Raw genomic sequence first — 20,397 nt, 5'->3', positions numbered from 1 at the left:
GTGGTGGGAGGGGATAGCACCTGGGCCTGAATATGGCAGTGCCTGCCTTCCACAATGCTGACTCCACCTCCTGCTGGGCGGCTGACGACCCTGCCCCTCACTCTGAAAGGAAAGGAGAATCCAGGAAAACAAAGTGCTCAAGGAACACCCAGAACTGGTTCAGACCGGGCTCAGAGCCCTCCTGCACAAAGGCAACAAAGACTTTTAGGGGTATAGGACCCCAGACTACATAAAATTAGATCATCATGGAATCAAGAAGGAACCTCTGGAGAAAACTGAAACTGGAGAAGGAAGACTGTCCCGCTGTTGCTCTGCTGGAATGGCCTGATGTTGCTTGGCTGCCAAAGAGAGGGGAAGGACTTTGCTTTTTGCTGTGTCCCCTTGCTTGAAAGAATCTCTAAGGGCCTGAGAAGAGTTGGCTCCCTGTTAAGAAGTCCCAGGAACAAAAGGACTTCACCTCCAGCTTCCCTGAACTCTGCTGAGAGAGTCCTGTCCTTCCTAGAGTGCTTGGGCCAGTTGTGGTGCCTCTGGAAGTTGTACCTGTGTTGGGAAGCCGAAAACCAAGATTTTAAAGACTTTCGCTTGCGGAGCGCATCTCCGTCAGTGCGAGGAAATTCCCTCCGCTGCGAGGGTCGAGATCGCCGCAGCGCCTTTTGCCGCTGCCAGAGTCGTCGTATCCTTCGCTTGCGGGACGCACCAGTCCGGTGCAGGAAGATTACCATTGCTGCGAGTATCGTCGCAGAGCCTGTCGTCACTGGGTGAGATCGTCGCACCGCTTGCTTGCGGACCGCATCACGTCGCTGCGAGAGTCGTTGCAGAGCCATCACATCGAGGGGCCGCTAGAGGAGATCGCTGCTGAGCCGCGCATCGTCGCCGCACCAGAGATCGTCGCTGCCCCAAAGATCCTCCCATCATACCTTTTGCGAGCCGCTTCCACGAAACCTGTGCACCGGAATCCACACAAGGTATCGCATCCCTCCCCATACAGACCGGAGTCATCCCAACACGCCCGCTGCGTCCAGCAAGGTTGTCGCAACGCTTCCCCAGGGTCTCAGGAGTGACGCATCGCTTGCTTTTCAACTCTACAGCTTTCACTTGGAACTTTTGTCACATCTAAAGGTACTGTTGACTAAAACATGACACAACGATGGATTATTTTAACGCAATCTTAAGAACACTTTTGAAATCATATTCTTGAACTGTGTGTGTTGGATTTTTGTCGTTTTGGTCTTGTGTAGTTTAGATTAAATACCTTTATTTTTCTAAACTGTTGTGTAGTCAGTTTGTGGTGTTTTCACTATGTTACTATGAGTGTTGGCAAAAATACTTTACACATTGCCTTTGAGAAGCCTGACTGCTCATGCCAAGCTACCAAGGGGATGAGCAGGGGTTATCTAAGAGTGTTTCCTTCTCACCCTGACTAGAAGCAAGGGTCATTATTTGGACAGTGGTACCTACCTCTGCCAACTAGAGACCCCCAGTTCTAACAATTACCCTGAAAACCACTAGTATGGTATGTAGTGAAGTGATTTCAGTGTTTGTAGAACATTTGGAAAACTGCATCTTTTTAATTAGAAATTGGCAACTGTCAGATGTGTTGGTACTTAAGTCGCTGATTCAGGTCAAAATGTAAATAAATGAGCAGTGCTTAACCCGTTTACTGCTTCGAACGTTCCGCGCCAGTGCGGAACATTCGAAGAAACGGGTGAGGCCGCGTCGGCCGTTGGACGTGCGCAGCACCAGGGAGGTAGCTCGCGCGACGTCCAACGGCCGACGACAGCAGCAAACGGGTTAAATTTGGACAAAGAATTGCTTTCAAGCCAAAAGGCCACAAAACAACTGAACAACAAATAGCAAGTGCAAACATTGAGCACTACAACGTGCTACAAACACGTTTATTACAGCATTATTCTCGTGCTTGTATTTGCAAAGTTAGTGGTATACAGAGGATACACCGAAATATTTTAAATTGCATTGTCTTGTCCAAATCCATTAGATTAGCACTTCTGACTGGAAGTATATTCCTGTTTATAAACATACAGATAAACAGTGGATAATAGCTTGTGAGATGGGTTTTCCAGGGCAAGCAATGGGGATCGACATTAGTGCTTTTTCAAAGTTGCTGAAAACGGAGGATGGTAACTTTGAAAGTTTAAAGTTTGTGTTTATACTCTCTGAAGATATCAGTCAGGCCATCTTTAGGTATTTAGTGGAATACATCACACTGAAGCTTTTACGGAGTGCTCGCTCTATCCCAATTGAAAGCTGATCATAACCTGCTAAAAATCTGAAAGAGGAGCCTCAGCAAAAGGTCAAATTGAACCTTTTAGTATATCAAACATGAGAAGTCCTGCCTTTGAAGTGTTTTCTTTGTCAGAGAAGAGGCTCTAGGCATCGAGTGACCTCATGATTCTTTTGGTGCAGCGAAAGGGCTGATTTCTGAAAACATGGTTGATTTGCTGAACAGTCAGGTTTTTCCTGATGGAGACCTTAATGATTATTACAAGTCTTAAAATAAATATCGAAACCTGGATTTGTGGGATCCCAACTTTCAGACAAGTCTGTAACCTGTATAGTGGATCACTTGACAGAATATTGAAAACAGAAATATCATGTGGACATAATATTGTGCCAAAAATATTGAGGACCAAAATATCGGGAAGGTAAGAGGAAATAAGGATGTATAGATTTACTATTCATTACTCCACAGCTACTTACCTTGAAGATATACACATATCATCAAGGTACATATTTGCGATGTTATATATAGTCAAACTTGGCTAGCCGATAGAAACTTACTGTCATGATATTTGGTCCTCGATATTCTTGGCACTGTATTTTTCCCCATGATATTTCTGCTTCCAATATTCTGTTTAAATACCATTAAAGCTTCATCCTGGAAAGCTTGTGAAATTCTTCGTTTTTTTCCTGCCTTGGGGAAATCTTCATTCTGGTGAACGCTCTGGCACCGCCTTCACATAAAAATTACTTGGTAGATGATCCATGGTTACCAAAGTCTTTGTCAAATAAAATATGTTACAAGCTCCCCTTTGATTAAAAACACTGCACTTATTAAGCACCGTATACCTATAGATGAGCATGATTTTATCATGCTGAGTCCTTTGACCAGAGTTGCTTTGATCGCAGAGATATCATGCAGACATTGTTGACCCAACCACCTGCACAGTGTCGCAATGTTAATCTGCTGCAGTGAAGCTGCATGGACCCTGAGATTGAGCTGAAAATCAAAGCAAATGCATACGTTACCCTTCACTAGGACCTTAATATCAGACCTCCTAGTCCTGCCAACGGGTCATCAGCAAGGAAAAGAGTCAATGTGGTGCTAAAGGTAGACTGCAGCATTGCTACTTACATCACTGAGCACTATCAAGCATATCATCAAAATTCTAATTCATACATCTTACTTATTATATTTTTTAACACAATTTGTAGTTTGCACCAAACAGAACATAATCATCTCAGGACAAGAACACCCACAGTGATCTTAGAGTAACAGTCTCTATCACAACTGAATGAACCACAGGGAGAGTATCCAAGAAAAGCTCTGCTGGGCTAAGACTAATAAACCATCCACATAGACATTGCAGAATATTAATACATGAAATAAATAAATGTAGCCTGCAGCATAAACTATGTATTTGAGTGTTCATAAGTGTGTTCTTTAAGCGTAGCGTTAAAATATATATATATTTTTTTTGTAACAAATGTAATTATGTCAAAGGTCATATACAGTGCAGAGCTTGTTACCCCATTTTACACATTAACACGGTCTGGGCAAAGGTGTCACATTATTAGTACTAATATAACACCCAAATACAGCAATATGCAACTAAAAGGTGAACTGTCTACCTTTGGGAAGTGCCTTCTGCTGAACACCAACAAGCGTTGCCACATTTTTAGTTTTAAGTAACTTTTGATCTATTAGAGCTAGAATGAAATACGCTGCGGCCTCAGAACCGCATCATTCCAGTAGCCCTGGTCCTAACCTATGAGCTGTAATGTAGTATAATATTAGAAGTTGTATATTTGAATGATCCCTGGTAGAGTCCAGCGAAGTTTCAAAATGTACATTCTAATAGCAACGAAGATGTGGGTGGACGAGGAATAAAAGCAGAATGTGATGGAAGAGAGAAAGGGAATGTGTGGCTGCGTGTAGAAAAAGGCAAAGTGCATGTTTCTGCTGTGAGCCTGTAAGATATTGATGTGCATTGCTTTTTTAATTTTTAGTTGTCCAATGAAGAAATGGAAGTCAAACAAGAACAAATATCAGAGGCATTACAGTCCACACAGATGTTCTTGGCAAAACATAGAGAAAAGTAAGTAGATGCCTTTGCAATACCTATTAAACTGAATAAAATTTGTAATTATCATATAAGTAAAGTCTCCTTCTATCATTAAGAATATATCACTTTAGAGATAAGTACGTACCTCAAGTTAGCCAAAGAGGGAATTTAAAAGGCTATTATCACGCTAAATTAACTCCTTGCATAAATACCTGTGCCAATGTGGAAAAAGACCAAAAGTTCCCAGGCGAATGCTGCATACTTGGATCTAGTGAAAAGTTAGGGACGGGGTATCAGGGAGTCCACGTGCCAGCCACACTGTCAAGGGGAAGTGTGACAGAACTCTAGCAGAAAACCTGATGTGAGCTGGAAAACATAAAACAGGCAGACCTTTCAGAACCCGAAACTCCAACATAGACAGAAAAACATAAGGCAAAAATTCACATTTAAGAAGGACTTCAAGTGAGAGTCAGGCATAACAAGGATGTAGTGGGCCTTGGTTTACAAGAGAACGTGTGAAAACACAACAGAGCCCATGACTTTGCAAACTAAACTGCTCACACCCTGGTAAGTAGGGTGAGTAATTGCAATAATGATGTTCAAGCACTGATGCGTGCAATTAACATTTTGCCTTCCAGTACATCAGAGGTCAACCGAATTGTTTAAATCAGGGAAATATTTTAAGACTCTTGAAAGCTCATGTGGTCCAGAAGTACAGAGAGTACAGGGGTTTAGAATCAGTGAGCTTAAACAATTTGAGCAATTTTCTATTAGTGAGGCTACAATTACGACCTTGATGTCTGCACTTTTGGTCAATCTATTTCACTGTTTTGTCATGTCTATATAGTTTGCAGGATTTTATATTTAAGTGCATTAGCGAAAGATATCCTACCATCTTGTTAGGAAATTCACCAGTTCCTACTATAGTTTTCTGGATGCTCGCTCTTTAGAGATGCCAGAGCGACAGGTGGAGCAGCCAACCTTCACCGTACCTCTATAAAAGTCCCCATGATGACAAGGGGCACATAAAAGTGTATCTGTAACAGCCCAGACTCTTGAGGTACGAGTCAAGATTGGTCATATCTCTTGCAGGCTCTGAATGCTAAACATAAAATAAACGCATGAAATAAGTAGTCTTGCCAGTAGTCAATCCTTGGTAAAGGCCTACAGAATAAGGCACTATACGAAAAAGTATCCCACCAAGTTTGAAGTTTTTTGTGCCTATTATATACCGGACACAGTGTAGGGGGATGATTGGTCACCCCTTGTGGGTATGCTGGCTCCGCATGACTTGTGCGGGGAAGGACTGGTTTCTTTATCCACTGGTTACCAAAATCAGGTCATACATTAAAGACACTAAACATCTTCTAAACCTCCTTGACGACATTGAATTTGACCCTAATACGGAGACTGTGATATGCCTAGATGTAGAAGTACTCTACACTGACTGGCTCTTTACGAAATAGATTTCTTCTCCTTCTGCTTTTGTTCTTTGCTGTTGTGGTTGTTTTGATCTGCTGATATTCTTCGCCAAAGCGCCGGGATGCTCCACGGAGTAGCCGTGCGCTATAGAAGAAATAAATTAACATAACATAACATAACACAAGCATTCCCCAAAAAGAGAGCCTATGCGTCATCAATGGACTCCTACAGAATGAAGACTGGCCCTGGAAAGCACCGATCGGCTGGATTATGACATTAGCTCATATTGCCTTAACAGAAAACTTCTTCCAGTTCGAAGACCAGCTATACCTACAACAACACGAGACTTCCACGAGCATCACTTTTGCCCCAAGTATAGCTTGTCTCTACATTAGCTGGTTTGCAGAAGAGCATACTTGGAACAACAATCCCTACCATAATGAAATCCGGTTATGGCAAAGATACATCGTCGACATTCTGATAATCTGGCATTGTACCAATGATATCATGGAGGCTTTCAGAGAATGGCTAGACCAACTCAACCCATTCCTACGCTTCACCATGACTAGCAATACAGAGAAAACTTCTTTCCTTGACATAAGCATCTTACCAAATGGTGGAAAACTGGCAAGCACCCACTTTACAAAGCCAACTGACTGTAATATTTTATCACCTTTCAACAGTGCCCACCTGCGATCACTAAGAGAAAATCCCCCTATAGGACAATTGCTCTGCATTAGGATAAACTGTTCAGCCCTACGCGACTTCAAGGAGGAATCAAAGAAGCTCACAGAGAAACTCAAGGAGAAGAAATGCCCGCAAAAATCATTCAACAAGCACAGAAAAGACTGCGGAATACCCCACACGCAGCATTGCTTGACACAAATAAAAAGCCTGAGACTGACTCACTGATATGTGTTACGACATATAATTCCTGTTCCAACGCAGTCAAGAGAATAATAAAAAAAAAACTGGAGGATACTTACATCAAATAAACTTACCTACAAACCTCCACTTTTTTTGTTTAGAAAAAACAAAAGCCTCAGGGACATGTTGGTTCATAGTGACGTAAGAAAACCTCAACCGGATCAACAACTCTTTGGAATAAACCGTGTGTCATGGGACATTACCCCTGTGGCTCGTGTATGGCATGTGCATTTACCAGACAATCCAAATACATTGACCACCCACAAATACAAATTGCAACAGCAATAACGAAATATATACTTTCACATGCCCCTGTAACCTTCAATATATAGGGATGACTACTAGCAAAATCTAAATTAGAATTAACAAACACCTAAGCACTATAAGGTGCAAGACATCCTTCACAAAATTGACTACATACTTTCTGGAAAAAGGACACACTGACATGGATGTAAATTGGACACTAATAGAAAGAATGGATAATACCAGGGCCCTAACAAATAAACTACTGACTAAGGAACAACGCTGGGTGTACAAGCTAAAGACCCATACATTTGGATTGGATGATGAAATCCCATGGGGACAATTGAGATACTGTCCGGTAAGAACCCCATGACACATTTACCAAGTTAAATACATGTGCAAGTGGGTAATAGACCTTAGGACCCCTATAGGATGTACTCCACCTATGTCCAAGTTTGTTCACATGCCTTTACTTTCCCACGCCTTCCAGCCCCCCAACTTAATAATTGGAATTAGTCTAATCTAATACAAAACATCTATGCAGTGCCCAATATATATAGGATCATATAGGCACAGAATTGTCTAACACACCTATATGATGCACTTCACCTATGACAATAATCTATACGTGACTCTACCACCTCGCATCCTCTAGTCCCTAGTGTCAACGTTCCACTATAGAACATTAGTCTCCAACTATACCCAAATGAGGAGTCCCATTATTAACTATAGTACTCTTGTGACTTTATTTACTCACACCATATAATACTTTTACATACGATTCTACCATTCTGCCATTTAATCAAATATTAAAAATCCAATAGGGAATTGCGTAACTGTGGACCCTACATTTGGCACCCAGCTGTCCTTACCCGCCCTACTGCCACAGCTAATGAGCTGCCCGTATTCTCGAACTAGAAATGTTTTTTCTAGTGTTAAATAAAGTTGTGAATTACAATAATCTCCAGGTGTAGCCCAACGCCACGTAGAATGCAGGCCTACACCGCCCACCGATCACGTGGTGTGGAACAGACCTGCAGCTACAGACCAATGTGGCTACAAAAATACTGATGCCGCCCGACTCTTTCGCGTCGAAAGCCGGGAGACACGGAGGACAGCTTGGGTTATTTGCCGGGGATGTTCCCTTAATGAAGTAAGTGACCTGGCTGGTCTTTACCAGTCCGTTTACAGCCGCTCACAACCCACGAGGTAAGAGCCCATCGTCACTTAAACCCAAATTTTTGCCGCTTCTATACTTTCTTCAAACATCTGTATCAACGGTGTTTGACTATAGGTAGCCCCACCCTCGCTCCCGAGGTGCCTGAACTCTCAGGAAATGTGGGTCAGTATTGTGGCATGCATCACCCGGCGCTGTTACCATAAGATATGTTTGTCATGCAGAACTTTTAAATTCTACATTTTTAAAGTCACCATGGTGTTTCTTTAGTATGGGAGGTATGTTTACTTCCTTACCTTATACATAAGGCGTTCGACGGCATGCGGATCAGGGATTGCTTGGGTGCAGTCTTCCAATGGTTTCAGCGGCACGGTCTAAAATGCAACTCCGATAAATCGGAGTTGCTTTTTTTTGGATGTATGCCAGATCCCAGCTGGAAGGCTTGGTGGCCGCAGGATATGTTTCCCCCGGATGACGTCTCTCTCAAGGCGAAAAACCTGGGAGTTTTGATTGATTGTGATCTATCATTCAGACCCCAGATTATAGGGTTATCAGGGAAATGTTTCGGCATTCTGAGGATGCTTAGGAAGTTTCTTCCTCTGCTGTCACTTCATCACAAAAAAACTATCATGCAGGCCCTGATAGGTTCGGGTTTGGATTACGCGAACGCCTTCTATCTGGGTTTGCCCAAATATCTTCTGGCCCGTCTGCAAATTGTGCAGAATTCTGCGGCTAGAGCTATTTTTGGGCTTCCGAGAAGGGCTAAAGCCACTGAGTTGCTCAAAATGCTGCATTGGCTGCCCATCTCCAAGAGGATTTTATTTAAAATCCTGACCCTAGCTTTTAAAGCCCTTCATCGCGTGGGTCCTAAGTACATTGGGAAACGTCTGTCTTTCTATGTACCCAGCAGGACTCTTCGGTCAGCTTCTTTGGCCAAAGCTGTTGTCCCCTCTATCAAGCGTACTAGAACAGGAGGCCGTTCGTTTCAATACCTGGCTTCTCGGGGTTGGAACGAGCTGCCTCTCTCCTTAAGAAAAGCCAATAGTCTGCTTGTCTTCAGGAAAGAGCTGAAAACTTGGCTCTTTACTCAATAGAGTTCTTCTGGTTTCTCTTGTTTTTAGCTGTTGTGTTTCCACTCTGCCTTTAGCACTCTTCGCTAAAGCGCCGGGATGCTCTTTGGAGTAGCCGTGCGCTATAGAAGAGATTAAATAACATAACAGAACATAACATAATGCTTAAGAACCTATTATTGAAATTACTGGAGCAATTAATATATTGCCCCACACCAAATGTCCCATAATATTCGTGTGGCTATATGACTGAACGAACAGAGTCGTGTTAAGAACTCTAGGCCCGATTCACAAAAGTAATCTGAGAAAAAATCCTAACTTTACGACTTTCGGTATTCACAAAAGGCATTTTGGAGTAGTAAAGTTAGGATTCCTAACTTTACACTAGCGGCTCCTCTTGGAGTGCTGTGGGGCGGTGAGGCGGGGAAGGAGCAGGGTGGGGGTAGTAAACTACGGCATAAAGCAGAACAGAGGTAAGTAAACAAATAAATAAATAAACAAATTTCCTGGCTCGCGCTGCATTGCCAAATGCGATGCAGCGCGCGCAACAAATTTTGTTTTATTTATTTGTTTACTTACCTCTGTTAGGCCGTACGCCATAGTTTACTACGCCCACCCGGCTCTTTCCCCGCCTCACCGCCCCGCAGCACTCCCTACAGGAGCCGCTACTGTAACTTTACTACTCCTAAACTGAGACAGAATCCTAACTTTGCGACTTTTGATATTCACAAAAGGCATTTAGGAATAGTAAAGTTAGGATTCCTAACTTGACTACTCCTAAACTGAGACAAGATCCTAACTTTACGACTTTCGGTATTCACAAAAGGCATTTAGGAGTAGTAATGTTAGGAATCCTACATTTTACAAAGTTACTGCTTATTTTTAAAAATCTGAATTCACTATTAAGTCAGATTATTAAAACACTACAGGCCTGATCCACAAAGGTAAACTTACACTTTTGTTGACGTTTACACTTGCCTTAGAAACTTTTCAACTTTTATCGTATTCACAAACTATGGGCCTCGCTATTCCTTATGCATACAGGTTTCGCTAAAATACACATTCCTTAATTGCGAATCACAAATTGCAATCACAAATTGCAAAGTGCAATGTGTATGCACCACATTGCACTTTGAAAAATGCATTTTTGTGCATTTTTCAGGGGAATCGCAACTTACCATCAACTTTAAGTTGATGGTAATTTGTAATTTCAATTTAGGAAAATGCAATTCGTGAATGCATCACAATTAGGGAATCACAATTTGTGATCCCCTAACTGCATTCGCAAAATAGGTAATCGCAAGAATTGCGATTACCTGTTTTGCGAATGCCTATGGGCTTGATCATAGAAAATAGCATTTTTCCGGTCACAAACGGGCTGATTTTGTGAATCAGCCCGTTTGCGACTGGTAAAACGCTTCATACATGTGCGCCTATTAGTGTAATTTTACTACTAGTAAAATTAGTAGTGATAATATTACACTCACAATCTGTGAATACCAGCACAGTAGTAAACTTACTACAAATTGTAAGTTTATCTTTATGAATCAGGTCCTTTGAGCCTGATTCACAAAGGCAAGCAACCGTGCCTAAATCGAGTTGCTTGCAATGTCCTAGGTTGTAGTCCCTTTCCAAGTCCTTGGGTCACTCGGGTAGGTCGAGGCACAAGAAAAAGAATAAGTCGAAGAAATCTTCACTTCTCCCCGCCCATCTGCCGAGGAGATGAGGGAGGAGAGTCGACATTTAAGGCCTGGCTCCGCAGTAGAGCTTGCGCCTCGGCTGACTTCACAGCTCCCCGACTTTCCGGGAGCCAGAGCAACCCCACCCAACTAAAAGAGTTCTATCAGGCCATGCACCTCATATTTTGGCGGTCCAACCCCTCTGACATACCTGTGGGCCCTGCGCAGTCAGAGGGGACCTCATCTGGTTCTGCACTGGCGGCATTGGCTCCAGTGGACCACCATGGATCTAATCCTGGATGAGGACCAGTGACGGTCATACTAACTCGACCTTCCCCGATACAGATCCTGGCGCTGACGCTCCCGGCACCCCCGGCGGCACCATCCCCATTGTGATTTTCAACTCCGATATAGAGCCGGATGTACGTCGCCGGACGCCACCTCAGGCTCTGACAGGAGCCTTAGCATTATTCCCTTGGGTTAGAGCATGGGGAAGAATGGGCGGGGCCGCTGGACCCTGGAGAATACCAGCCATATGAGGAAGACCCTAGTATAGACTAGTATGAGAAACTGGATGAAGCCAGTAGACTGGATACTTCTCCAGATACGCTTTCTCCCCCTACTGTAGCTATGGAGGATGGAGCCACATATTCAATGGTGGTGCAGAGGGCGGCTGAGGTCCTTGACCTTCAGTAGCCCTCAGTGGCAATCAAGACTGACATCTTGACAAAGGTGCTGCAACCTTAGAGTCTCCACATCTGAATCGCTACTCCCGTTCGATGGTGCCCTCACTAACGTCCTTTTGGGGACTTAGTCCAAACCCAACACAGGGGCTCCTGTGAATATGATGGTTGCCCGCCACCACCGCCTCACTCCAGGGACTTAAAATTCCTCACCCAATACCCTACCCTGGAGTGCTTAGTGGTCCAAGCCTCAACATCCCATGGTAGATTCCCTACCGCTACCCTGGATAGGGAATCCAAGAGGCTGGACTCCTTGGGGGAGATACTTTCTTCCGCCAGCCTGGCACTGCAGTTTGTGAACACAGCATGCCTATTGGGCTGTTACTCCCACACTCTGTGGGACACAGTTGCGCAAGTGCTGCGCAGGTCCCCGGGGAGGCCCGGGCTGAACTCTGTCACGCTGTTGCAGATGGGAGAGATGCTGCAAAGTTCCTTGCTGTGGACTTGATTTGACACGAACAACTCACTGCACAGAGTGGTTTCTTCGATGGTGGACCTGAAGTGCCACACCTGGTTGAGGATGACTGACTTTTCGGGGGATGTCCAGGCTCCCCTTATAGACATGCCCTTCAATGGCACCCATCTCTTCGGAGACAAGGCGGATTTGGCGCTCCAGCGCTTAAAGGACAGTCGGGCTATGGCCAAGTCCTTTGGCTTTTCTATGGCCCCACATCATCCCGCATCTGCTTTTCGCTCCTTTTGTGGCTTTGGAAGGGGTTTCCCACTGCGTCAGCTCCCTCCTAGCCACCGAGCTGTGTATGCTCCCCAGCCTCTGCATGGCCAAGAGTGCGGTATCCACAGACCTTGTGGGCCAGGGAGCCAATGGTCTGGTCACTCCATGCCCTCTCCCCCAGGATCCGCCATCACCTGCCCCAATGCCAGTCCACAACATTGGGCAGGTAGGTTTTGCAGATTGTTTGAAGGGGCAACCCCCTCCCCTACAAGGGACTACCCCTCCATCCATGCCTCCATCTCACAGCCGGCTGATGGAGGATCATCTGTCCCTTCCCCACAAGGATGTCATGACTGTCTTGACCATGGTAGCCATAGAGAGAATTCCAGGGGCAGATGTAGGATGATGTTGCTATTCCCACAATTTTCTGGTCCCCAAAAAGGACAGAGGTCTTTGTCCTACACTAGATCTTCTTCCTCAAGAAGAAGAAATTCTAAATGCTCACCTTGGCCCAGGTCTTGGTGCCCTGGACCCTGAAGACTGGATGGTAGCGTTGGACTTGCAGTACGCCTACTTGCTCATTCCCATCCTGCCTGCTCATCAGCATTACCTGCGGGTTATGGTTGACCACGAGCATTTTCAGTTTACTGTGCCCCCCTGAGGAGATCAGGGGTGTCAGTCTTCCCCTATCTCGACGACTGGCTTCTGAAGGTGGGTTTGCCCCATGCTGTCGTCTCCCAACTCCAGACTATAGCAAACCTCATGCACTCGCTGGGGTTTACTATCAACATGTCGAAGTCACACCTTACTCCCTCTCGGAGGCTCCCTTTCACATGTCCAATAGAATATGCTAGCTCTGCAGTGGGAGTTTAAGTTTCAGTTAGCACAGCATCAGGGGAACCTCTCTGTCATGGTCTAGAGATCTTGGAGAGAACTGCGCATGATCTGCAGTGGTGGCTAACGGACTGCAATTGGGTCAGAGGCAGACCCTTCTCCCTTCCTCAACCAGATCTCACAGTAGTGACAGATGCATCACTCCTGGGCTGGGGCGGCCATCTGGGAGAGGTGAAGATGAGAGGATTCTGGTCTCCAGTGGAATACGGACTCCACATCAACCTGCTGGAGCTCAGTTCGATCCGCATGGCCCTAAAAGCCTTTCTACCCTCCATCAAGTAAAGGGTAGTGCAGGTGTTCACGGACACCACCACATGCATGTGGTACTGTGACAACCAGGGCTGTGTGGGGTCGTGGACCCTCTGTCAAGAGGCCCTGCGTCTCTGGGCATGGATGGAAGACAAACTCAGCCTCTGATGCCTAGCAGATCATGAATGACATCTCTGTTCGGAGGTGGGGCAATGCTTCAGTGGAGAGAGCCATGGTTAGATCTCTTCGCATCCATCGAGAATGCGCAATGTCAGCAGTTTTGCACGCTGGAGTTTCAAAGGCAGCTCTCGCAGGGAGACACTTTTAATTTCGAGTAGAGCTCAGGTCTCCTGTACTCCTTCCTGCCCAAACCACTCCTGTCCAGACTTCTCAAGAGACCAGGAACAACAGGGCCCAAGTCATCCTTGTGGGTTCGGACTGGGCACGGAGAGTTTGGTATCCCAAGCTACTGAGCATGGCAATCTATCCTCAGATCAATCTGCCCATTCGGGAGGACCTTTTGTCGCAGGATCAGGGGAGGGTTCTCCACCCTAACATGTCCACTCTCTGTCTTCTTGCATGGGGATTAAGTGGCAACAGTTTACAGCTTTTGACCTTCCTCTCGAAGTCTGTAATGTCATTTTAGCAGCAGGCGTCACTCCACAAAGATGGTATAGGCCTGCTATTGCAAAACATTTGTGTCATGGAATGCAGAAAAACACAATGATTCCCTTTCTGCCCTACTTTCTGAAGTTTTACTCTTCATTCTCTCCCTTGTCCAGGATGGCTCTGCTCTGGACACTCTATCTATCTGTTCTTTTTGCCTTTTTGTGGCTCTGACCAACCCTCATTGTTGAAGTCCCCTATTGTACATAGGCTTTTAAAAGGTCTTGTTCATCTAATCCCACTTCACGATTTATTATGCATCAGTGGGACCTTAATTTGGTTTTGACTTTTTTAATGTGTACTCCTTTCGAGCCTCTCCATAACTGTCCCCTCAGGCGTTTGGCAATTAAAGCGGCCTTCCTTGTGGCAATTACATCTGCCTGTAGAGTGAGTGAGCTTCAGGTCTTATCATCTAAACCACCTTACCTCTCAGTCTTTCCTGACAAACTGGTGCTTCGTACACAGGCCTCCTTTCTACGGAAAGTGGTCAACCCATTTCATGTGTGTTAATCTATCACCCTGCCCACCTGTTATGCTCTTACACATTCCTCTAAAGAAGAGGAGCGACTCCACCGTCTCAACCCAAAAAGAGCATTGTCATTCTACCTGACCGCACACAAGAGTTTCAGATGGACAACCAAGTCTTCCTGAGGTATGTTGGTTCAAAAAATAGTCGATCGGTGCAGAAGCAAACCATCTCTAGATGGGTCTTGCTCTGCATCAAAATCTGCTACGCACAGGCCACAAAGTAACATACTGAAGGCTTGGAAGCTCATCCTACCAGAGCTGAAGCTGTGACTACTGCATTAGCATACGGAGCTCCAGTCATGGACATCTACCAGGCAGCAACATGGACACGTTCACCAAACATTAGTGTCTGGACTGACAGGTCTGTAGAGATAGCCACTTCGCCCATTCGGTCCTGCAGGACTTCCTTGTATGAAATTGGTCCGCAGACCCACCTCCTGGGAGGTATCGCTTGTATATATATTCAAAGGTAAGGAATCTGCAGCTAAAAGTCTATAAGATGAACAAGTTACTTACCTTCGGTAACGCCTTATCTGCTAGAGACTATATCTAGGTGCAGATTCCTTACCCACATACCCATCCTCCCTGTTCTGCAAATGGATTTCTCGAGACTGTGCTGATCGCTTTCAGGGCCCTAGTTTTCCACACAAGTGGTCAGTGTTCTTCGTGGCTCTGCGCTTCTATCATGGAAAGTGGTGAAAAGAAACTTGTTGGACTTGGCCCTTTTTGGCAGGTTCACCCCTAAACTTTTTGCCTTTTCTCTGACATGGTATTGGTGGGTTTAGGCCTGTGGGCACTTTAGCACTGTGTTCCAGTGTAAAGTGCGTGCACTCTCTGTGTTACTTTTGTAAGGTTGGCCTACTCTCCCATAAGAATGCAATGGGGATTTCCTGATCAGTGTGTGTAGTGGTAATTCCACTTATGAGAGGAGCAGTGTCGTCAAGTTTGGCATGTATGAAATGGTGTGAATAAATGTTGTGCAATGGTGTGCGCAGATTTGTTGTGGTTATTTTAGAAATGCCACTTTTAGAAGTTGGCATTTCTGTGTGCTATGTGTTTCCCTGCCTGATGTAAATTGCATGTCAGGCTTGTGAGTGACAGGAGCTGGGAGGTGTGTGTGGCCCCAGGAGGGGCAGGATGAGTCAGCGCTGGGCTGAATAGGGCATCTGGGCTGAGAGTAGTGGGAAGGGTAATCCCCTGACTCTGAATAGGATGGTGCCTGCCCTAGTGAATGCTGGCTCCGCCACCTGGGTTGTGTCTGATCACCTAGCCACCACCTGACAAAGGGGAAGAGGAGCTTGCAAAACAAAGTGCTCCAATTTCACACTGAACCAGTTGCATCTGGTTCCCACATACCCTGCACTTTAGACAAAGGAATTCTGGGTATAAATGCAGGGGCTGTGACCCCATGAAAATGTTCTGTACTTTGGTGCTGTTCCTGAAGGGGCATGCTGCTGCTGGGGCCGAGGGGGGGCTGCCATGAGGGTTTGCCTCTGGATCTTTCATGGACTTTTGCTGAGTAGCTATGGCTCCTAGCCCTGGAGAGCGCTTTCTTTACACTTCCGTTAGGAGGAATGCGTGGACTTTGCAGCCCTGAGCTGCACTTCATTGGGAGGGAATCCCCAGTGTAGGGATTCCCCCGGGCTCCGTGATTGAGCGGGAGCCCACCCCGCTTACTTTTATATTTAAATCGTGGGTGCCCACCCTACATGGCCGCTTTGTATTTATTTTTAGCTGCGGGTGCCCACCCCGCGGTCTCTGCCTTTGCGGGAGCCCACTCCGCATTCTACCTTTTAAAAATCACTGCCGCGGCCCAGATCATGAAGCGGAAGTGAGGCATGTCTGCCTGATCTGGGGCAGAGCCTGCGCCGGAAGGAAGAAGTCTAGTGAGGCTGCCAAGAGCAACGTGGGGCTCCCGTGAGTAAGGGAAGCCCTGCGTCATTGCTGGCCTTGTCGATGCAGAAGTCCCGGGTCCCAGGAGGGGGCAAGGGTGAAGTAAAAAGAGAATCCAGGCGGGAGCCCACCCCGCGCTGGACAGTGCCCGGGATGAGGAGTCTTCCCCCCTGCCGAGAGCCCGTTGAGTAAGGGATGGCTGGGGGGGGGGGTAGAATCGAGACAGGGCCTATCCCTCGAGCGGACCGCTCCAATATCTCCTGTGCCCCCCTTCGCGGTAGTGTCTGGGGTGTCCCGCAGTAGAGCCGGCCGCCCCACCGATGAGGGCATTTCTGGCACAGTTGTGGTGGCTGGTTTATTGAAAGAGGGCCCAGAGTAGCCCATGATCTCCCTGTGTTGGCCATCTTCTTTTACAGTTGCCCTGCTTCACAGAGGGCAGCTGCAACATGCAGCATGTTTGTTTCCAGAGCCCCAGTGAGGCCCAGTTGTGCCAGGGCCTATGTTTCTACTTACAGCTGCACCGCACCAGCACGGGCAGCTGCAACATTTTGCGCACCTTTTGTTCGGAGGGCACATTGAGTGCCCAGGCCTTCTTTTCATTCCCAGCTGCGCCGCAATTAGTGCCAGCTGCAACATTTAGGCCACAGGTCTTTGGGGGCAGTGTGTGAGATAGGAGTGAGATGCCCTCCTCTGCTCCTGTACTTTCACAGCTGTACAGCACTTAGTGACAGATGCAATGTTTAGGTCTGCGCAATTGCGCCATGGACTCCGCTGCATTCGCAGCAGCCCATACATTTTGGACACAGGGCATTTGGAGCTCCTTTGAGAAGGCCAGTTGGCCAGGGCTGTTAGGTTTGTAGGGCGCCAGGCCTCAATGTGATTTATGCCTCTACGATGGTTTTTATTAGGAGGTTATGTGCTGATGTGATTTATGTGGTGCTAGGAAATGTGATTTATATGCTATGATTTACGCACCCTGATTTATGCCTCTAATGTGGTTTTATGATTAGGAGGTTTGCATACTGTGGTTTATGCATGTGAGGTTATTCTCTACTGTGAGTTATGCTCCTAATGCAAATTATGCTTAGGAGGTTCTGGTCTAATATGTTTAGGCTTATGAGGTTGTTGCAGAATATATTTCACGCCTAATCTGATACTGTGCATAATATGATTTGTGTTACAGGATGATGCTGAGTATAGTGTTTGCCAGTAATTACTGGCTGTGTTTTACGTTTATTAAATGTTCTACAATTACTATTTTTACTTTTTGATGGTTCTGACAGTGGTCCAAATGGCCCTGTCACATGTATATATTCCCCTGTAAACATTGCCCAGTGTCAGGTGGCACAGTGTATATTGTGTGATTACTATTCTAATGTGTTTTGTGATGAAACAAAGGCTATTTTTTGATATAACCTTGTGTGGAGTTCCAATTATGGTGTGCCTAGTATGTTGTTGCTGTGTGTGTTGCGCAAATGCTTTACACTTTGCCTCCGGGATAAGCCTGACTGCTCGTGGCAGGCTACCAAGGGGGTGAGCAGGGGTTACTTTTGGCGTGTAACTCCCTTGCCCTGACTAGAGTGGTGGTTTCTGCCTGGCTTTGGTGCAAGCCTTAGCCAACCAGAAATTCCATTTCTAACAAAACTGATGTCAGCACACCTAGGTGGTGCCTATTTAGGTGCTGTGGACTTAACTTCCAGTGCCGATGATGCACACGGAGTCGATCAACCTACCTACCATTGCGCAAGGGTACTGCTGATGGAAAATATTCTAGATCCAGTCTGACGCCTGGCAAATTCAAGGGTAAGTAATCTGGTGCTTGGTATAGTCTCTGCCAGATAAGGAGTTACTGAATCTAAGTAACACGATCATTTATTTTTGTGAATCAGGCTTTAAATGTTGAATAATTTTTCTATCCCTTTCATAAGGGGAGGTGGAAAATCAAGATGTTAATTCCACCTAGCCCTACTAGGGAAAAGTCTTTCCAAACCTACAGAGTGCAATAGATTTTGACTTTTATTTCACTTTGAGGGCACACTAACCCCATTATGTGATGTGTGCTATTTTTATATATAAGCACCCTGCCCTATGGGTTTACAGGGTACACTTTCAATCAATCAATCAAGCAATCAATCAATGTACTTGTAGAGCGCGCTACTTACCCGTGAGGGTTCCAAGGCGCTGAGGGGAGGGGGGGGTGTTGCTACCGCTCGAAGAGCCAGGTCTTGAGGAGTCATCTGAAGGTGAGTAGGTCTTGGGTCTGCCGTATGTGGGTAGGGAGGGTGTTCCAGGTCTTGGCGACGAGGTAGGAGAAGGATCTGCCGCCGGAGGTCATTCGTTGGATGTGGGGGACAGCGGCGAGGGTGATGCTGGCGGAGCGGAGCTGGCGGGTGGGGGTGTGGAAGCTGAGTCTGCTGTTCAGGTAGGCAGGTCCGGCGTTGTGGAGTGCTTTGTGTGCGTGGGTGAGGAGCTTGAAGGTGATCCTGTTGCCGACGGGGAGCCAGTGTAGGTCTCTCAGGTGGGATGTGATGTGGCTGCGGCGGGGGGCGCTGACGATCAGTCGGGCGGAGGCGTTTTGGATGCGTTGTTGTCGTCGTAGGTGTTTGGCTGGGATTCCTGCGTTGAGTGCATTTCCGTAGTCCAGTCTGCTGCTGACGAGGGCCTGTGTCACCGTTGTTCTTGTTTCGGTCGGGATCCACTTGTAGATCCTGCGGAGCATGCGGAGGGTGTTGAAGCAGGCGGAGACAGCGTTGACCTGTTTAGACATGGAGAGGGAGAAGTCGAGGATGAATCCTAGATTGCATGCTTGGTTGGTGGGTGTTGGTGCTGTTCCCAGTGCGGTCGGTCACCAGGAGTCGTCCCAGGCTAAGGTGGTGGATCCGAGGATGAGGACCTCCGGCTTGTCTGAGTTCAGCTTCAGACGGCTGCTCCTCATCCAGTCGGCGACGGCATTCATTCCCTCGTGGAGGTTGGTTTTGGCGGTGTGTGGGTCCTTGGTGAGGAGAGGATGAGCTGGGTGACGTCTCCATAGGAGATGATGGTGAGGTTGTGATGGCGGGCCACTAGTGCGAGGGGGGCCATGTAGACATTGAACAGCGTCGGGCTGAGGGATGAGCCCTGGGGAATGGCGCAGATGATGTAGGTGGCTTTGGATCGGAAGGGTGGGAGGCGGATGCTCTGGGTTCTGCCGGTGAGGAAGGACGTGGTCCAGTCGAGGGCCTTCTCTTGGATTCCGGCTTCTAGGAGGCGTGTCTTTAGAGTGCAATGGCAGACTGTGTCGAAGGTGGCTGACAGGTCTAGGAGGCTGAGGGCTGATGTTTCGCCATTGTGTAGTTGGTACCTGATGTCGTCTGTGGCGGCGATGAGGGCTGTCTCGGTGCTGTGGTTTCGTCTGAATCCGGACTGGGACGGGTCCAAGATGTTGTTGTCTTCCAGGTGGCGGTTCAGTTGTATGTTGACGATTTTCTCGATGACCTTTGCCGGGAACGGGAGCAGGGAGATGGCCCGGAAGTTCTTGAGTTCCTTGGGGTCTGCTTTGGGCTTCTTGAGGAGGGTGTTGATTTCGGCGTGCTTCCAGCTTTCCGGGAATGTCGCTGTTTCAAAGGAGATGTTGATGACCTTCCGTAGTTGGGGTGCGATGACTGCGTCTGCTTTGTTGAATATATGGTGTGGGCACGGGTCAGATGGAGATCCTGAGTGGATGGAGTTCATGATCTTGCGTGTCTCGTCTTCGTTGACGTTGGACCAGGAGGTCAGGCGGTTGGCACTGGTGGTGTTCACAGGGGAGGTGGAGTCTGGCATAGTCGGGGCGGTCGTGGTGGTCGTGGTGTTGAAGCTGTCGTGGATGTCTGCGATCTTGCGGTGGAAGAAAATGGCTAGCGAGTCGCACAGTTCTTGTGAGGGCGGGATGTCGCTGGCGTTGGCGCTGG

The 20,397-nt window shown here is 46.8% G+C and overlaps 1 protein-coding gene across 2 annotated transcripts in view; it reads left to right on the top strand.

Moving 5' to 3' along the window:
- The window catches only part of DST (dystonin), a 1,569,532-nt gene that overhangs the window by 843,044 nt on the left and 706,091 nt on the right, over positions 1 to 20,397 (top strand). For both annotated transcript variants that reach the window (XM_078647976.1, XM_078647975.1), the window contains exon 35: positions 4,249 to 4,337. In XM_078647976.1, coding sequence (XP_078504102.1) covers positions 4,249 to 4,337 — 89 coding nt within the window. The remainder of the gene's footprint in view (positions 1 to 4,248; positions 4,338 to 20,397) is intronic.

This window comes from Lissotriton helveticus, chromosome 6 (genome assembly GCF_964261635.1).
Source record: "Lissotriton helveticus chromosome 6, aLisHel1.1, whole genome shotgun sequence".
In the NCBI taxonomy this organism is placed as follows: domain Eukaryota; kingdom Metazoa; phylum Chordata; class Amphibia; order Caudata; family Salamandridae; genus Lissotriton; species Lissotriton helveticus.
Note: the sequence above shows the minus strand (reverse complement) of the source record. Positions and strands in the feature narration are given on the sequence as shown.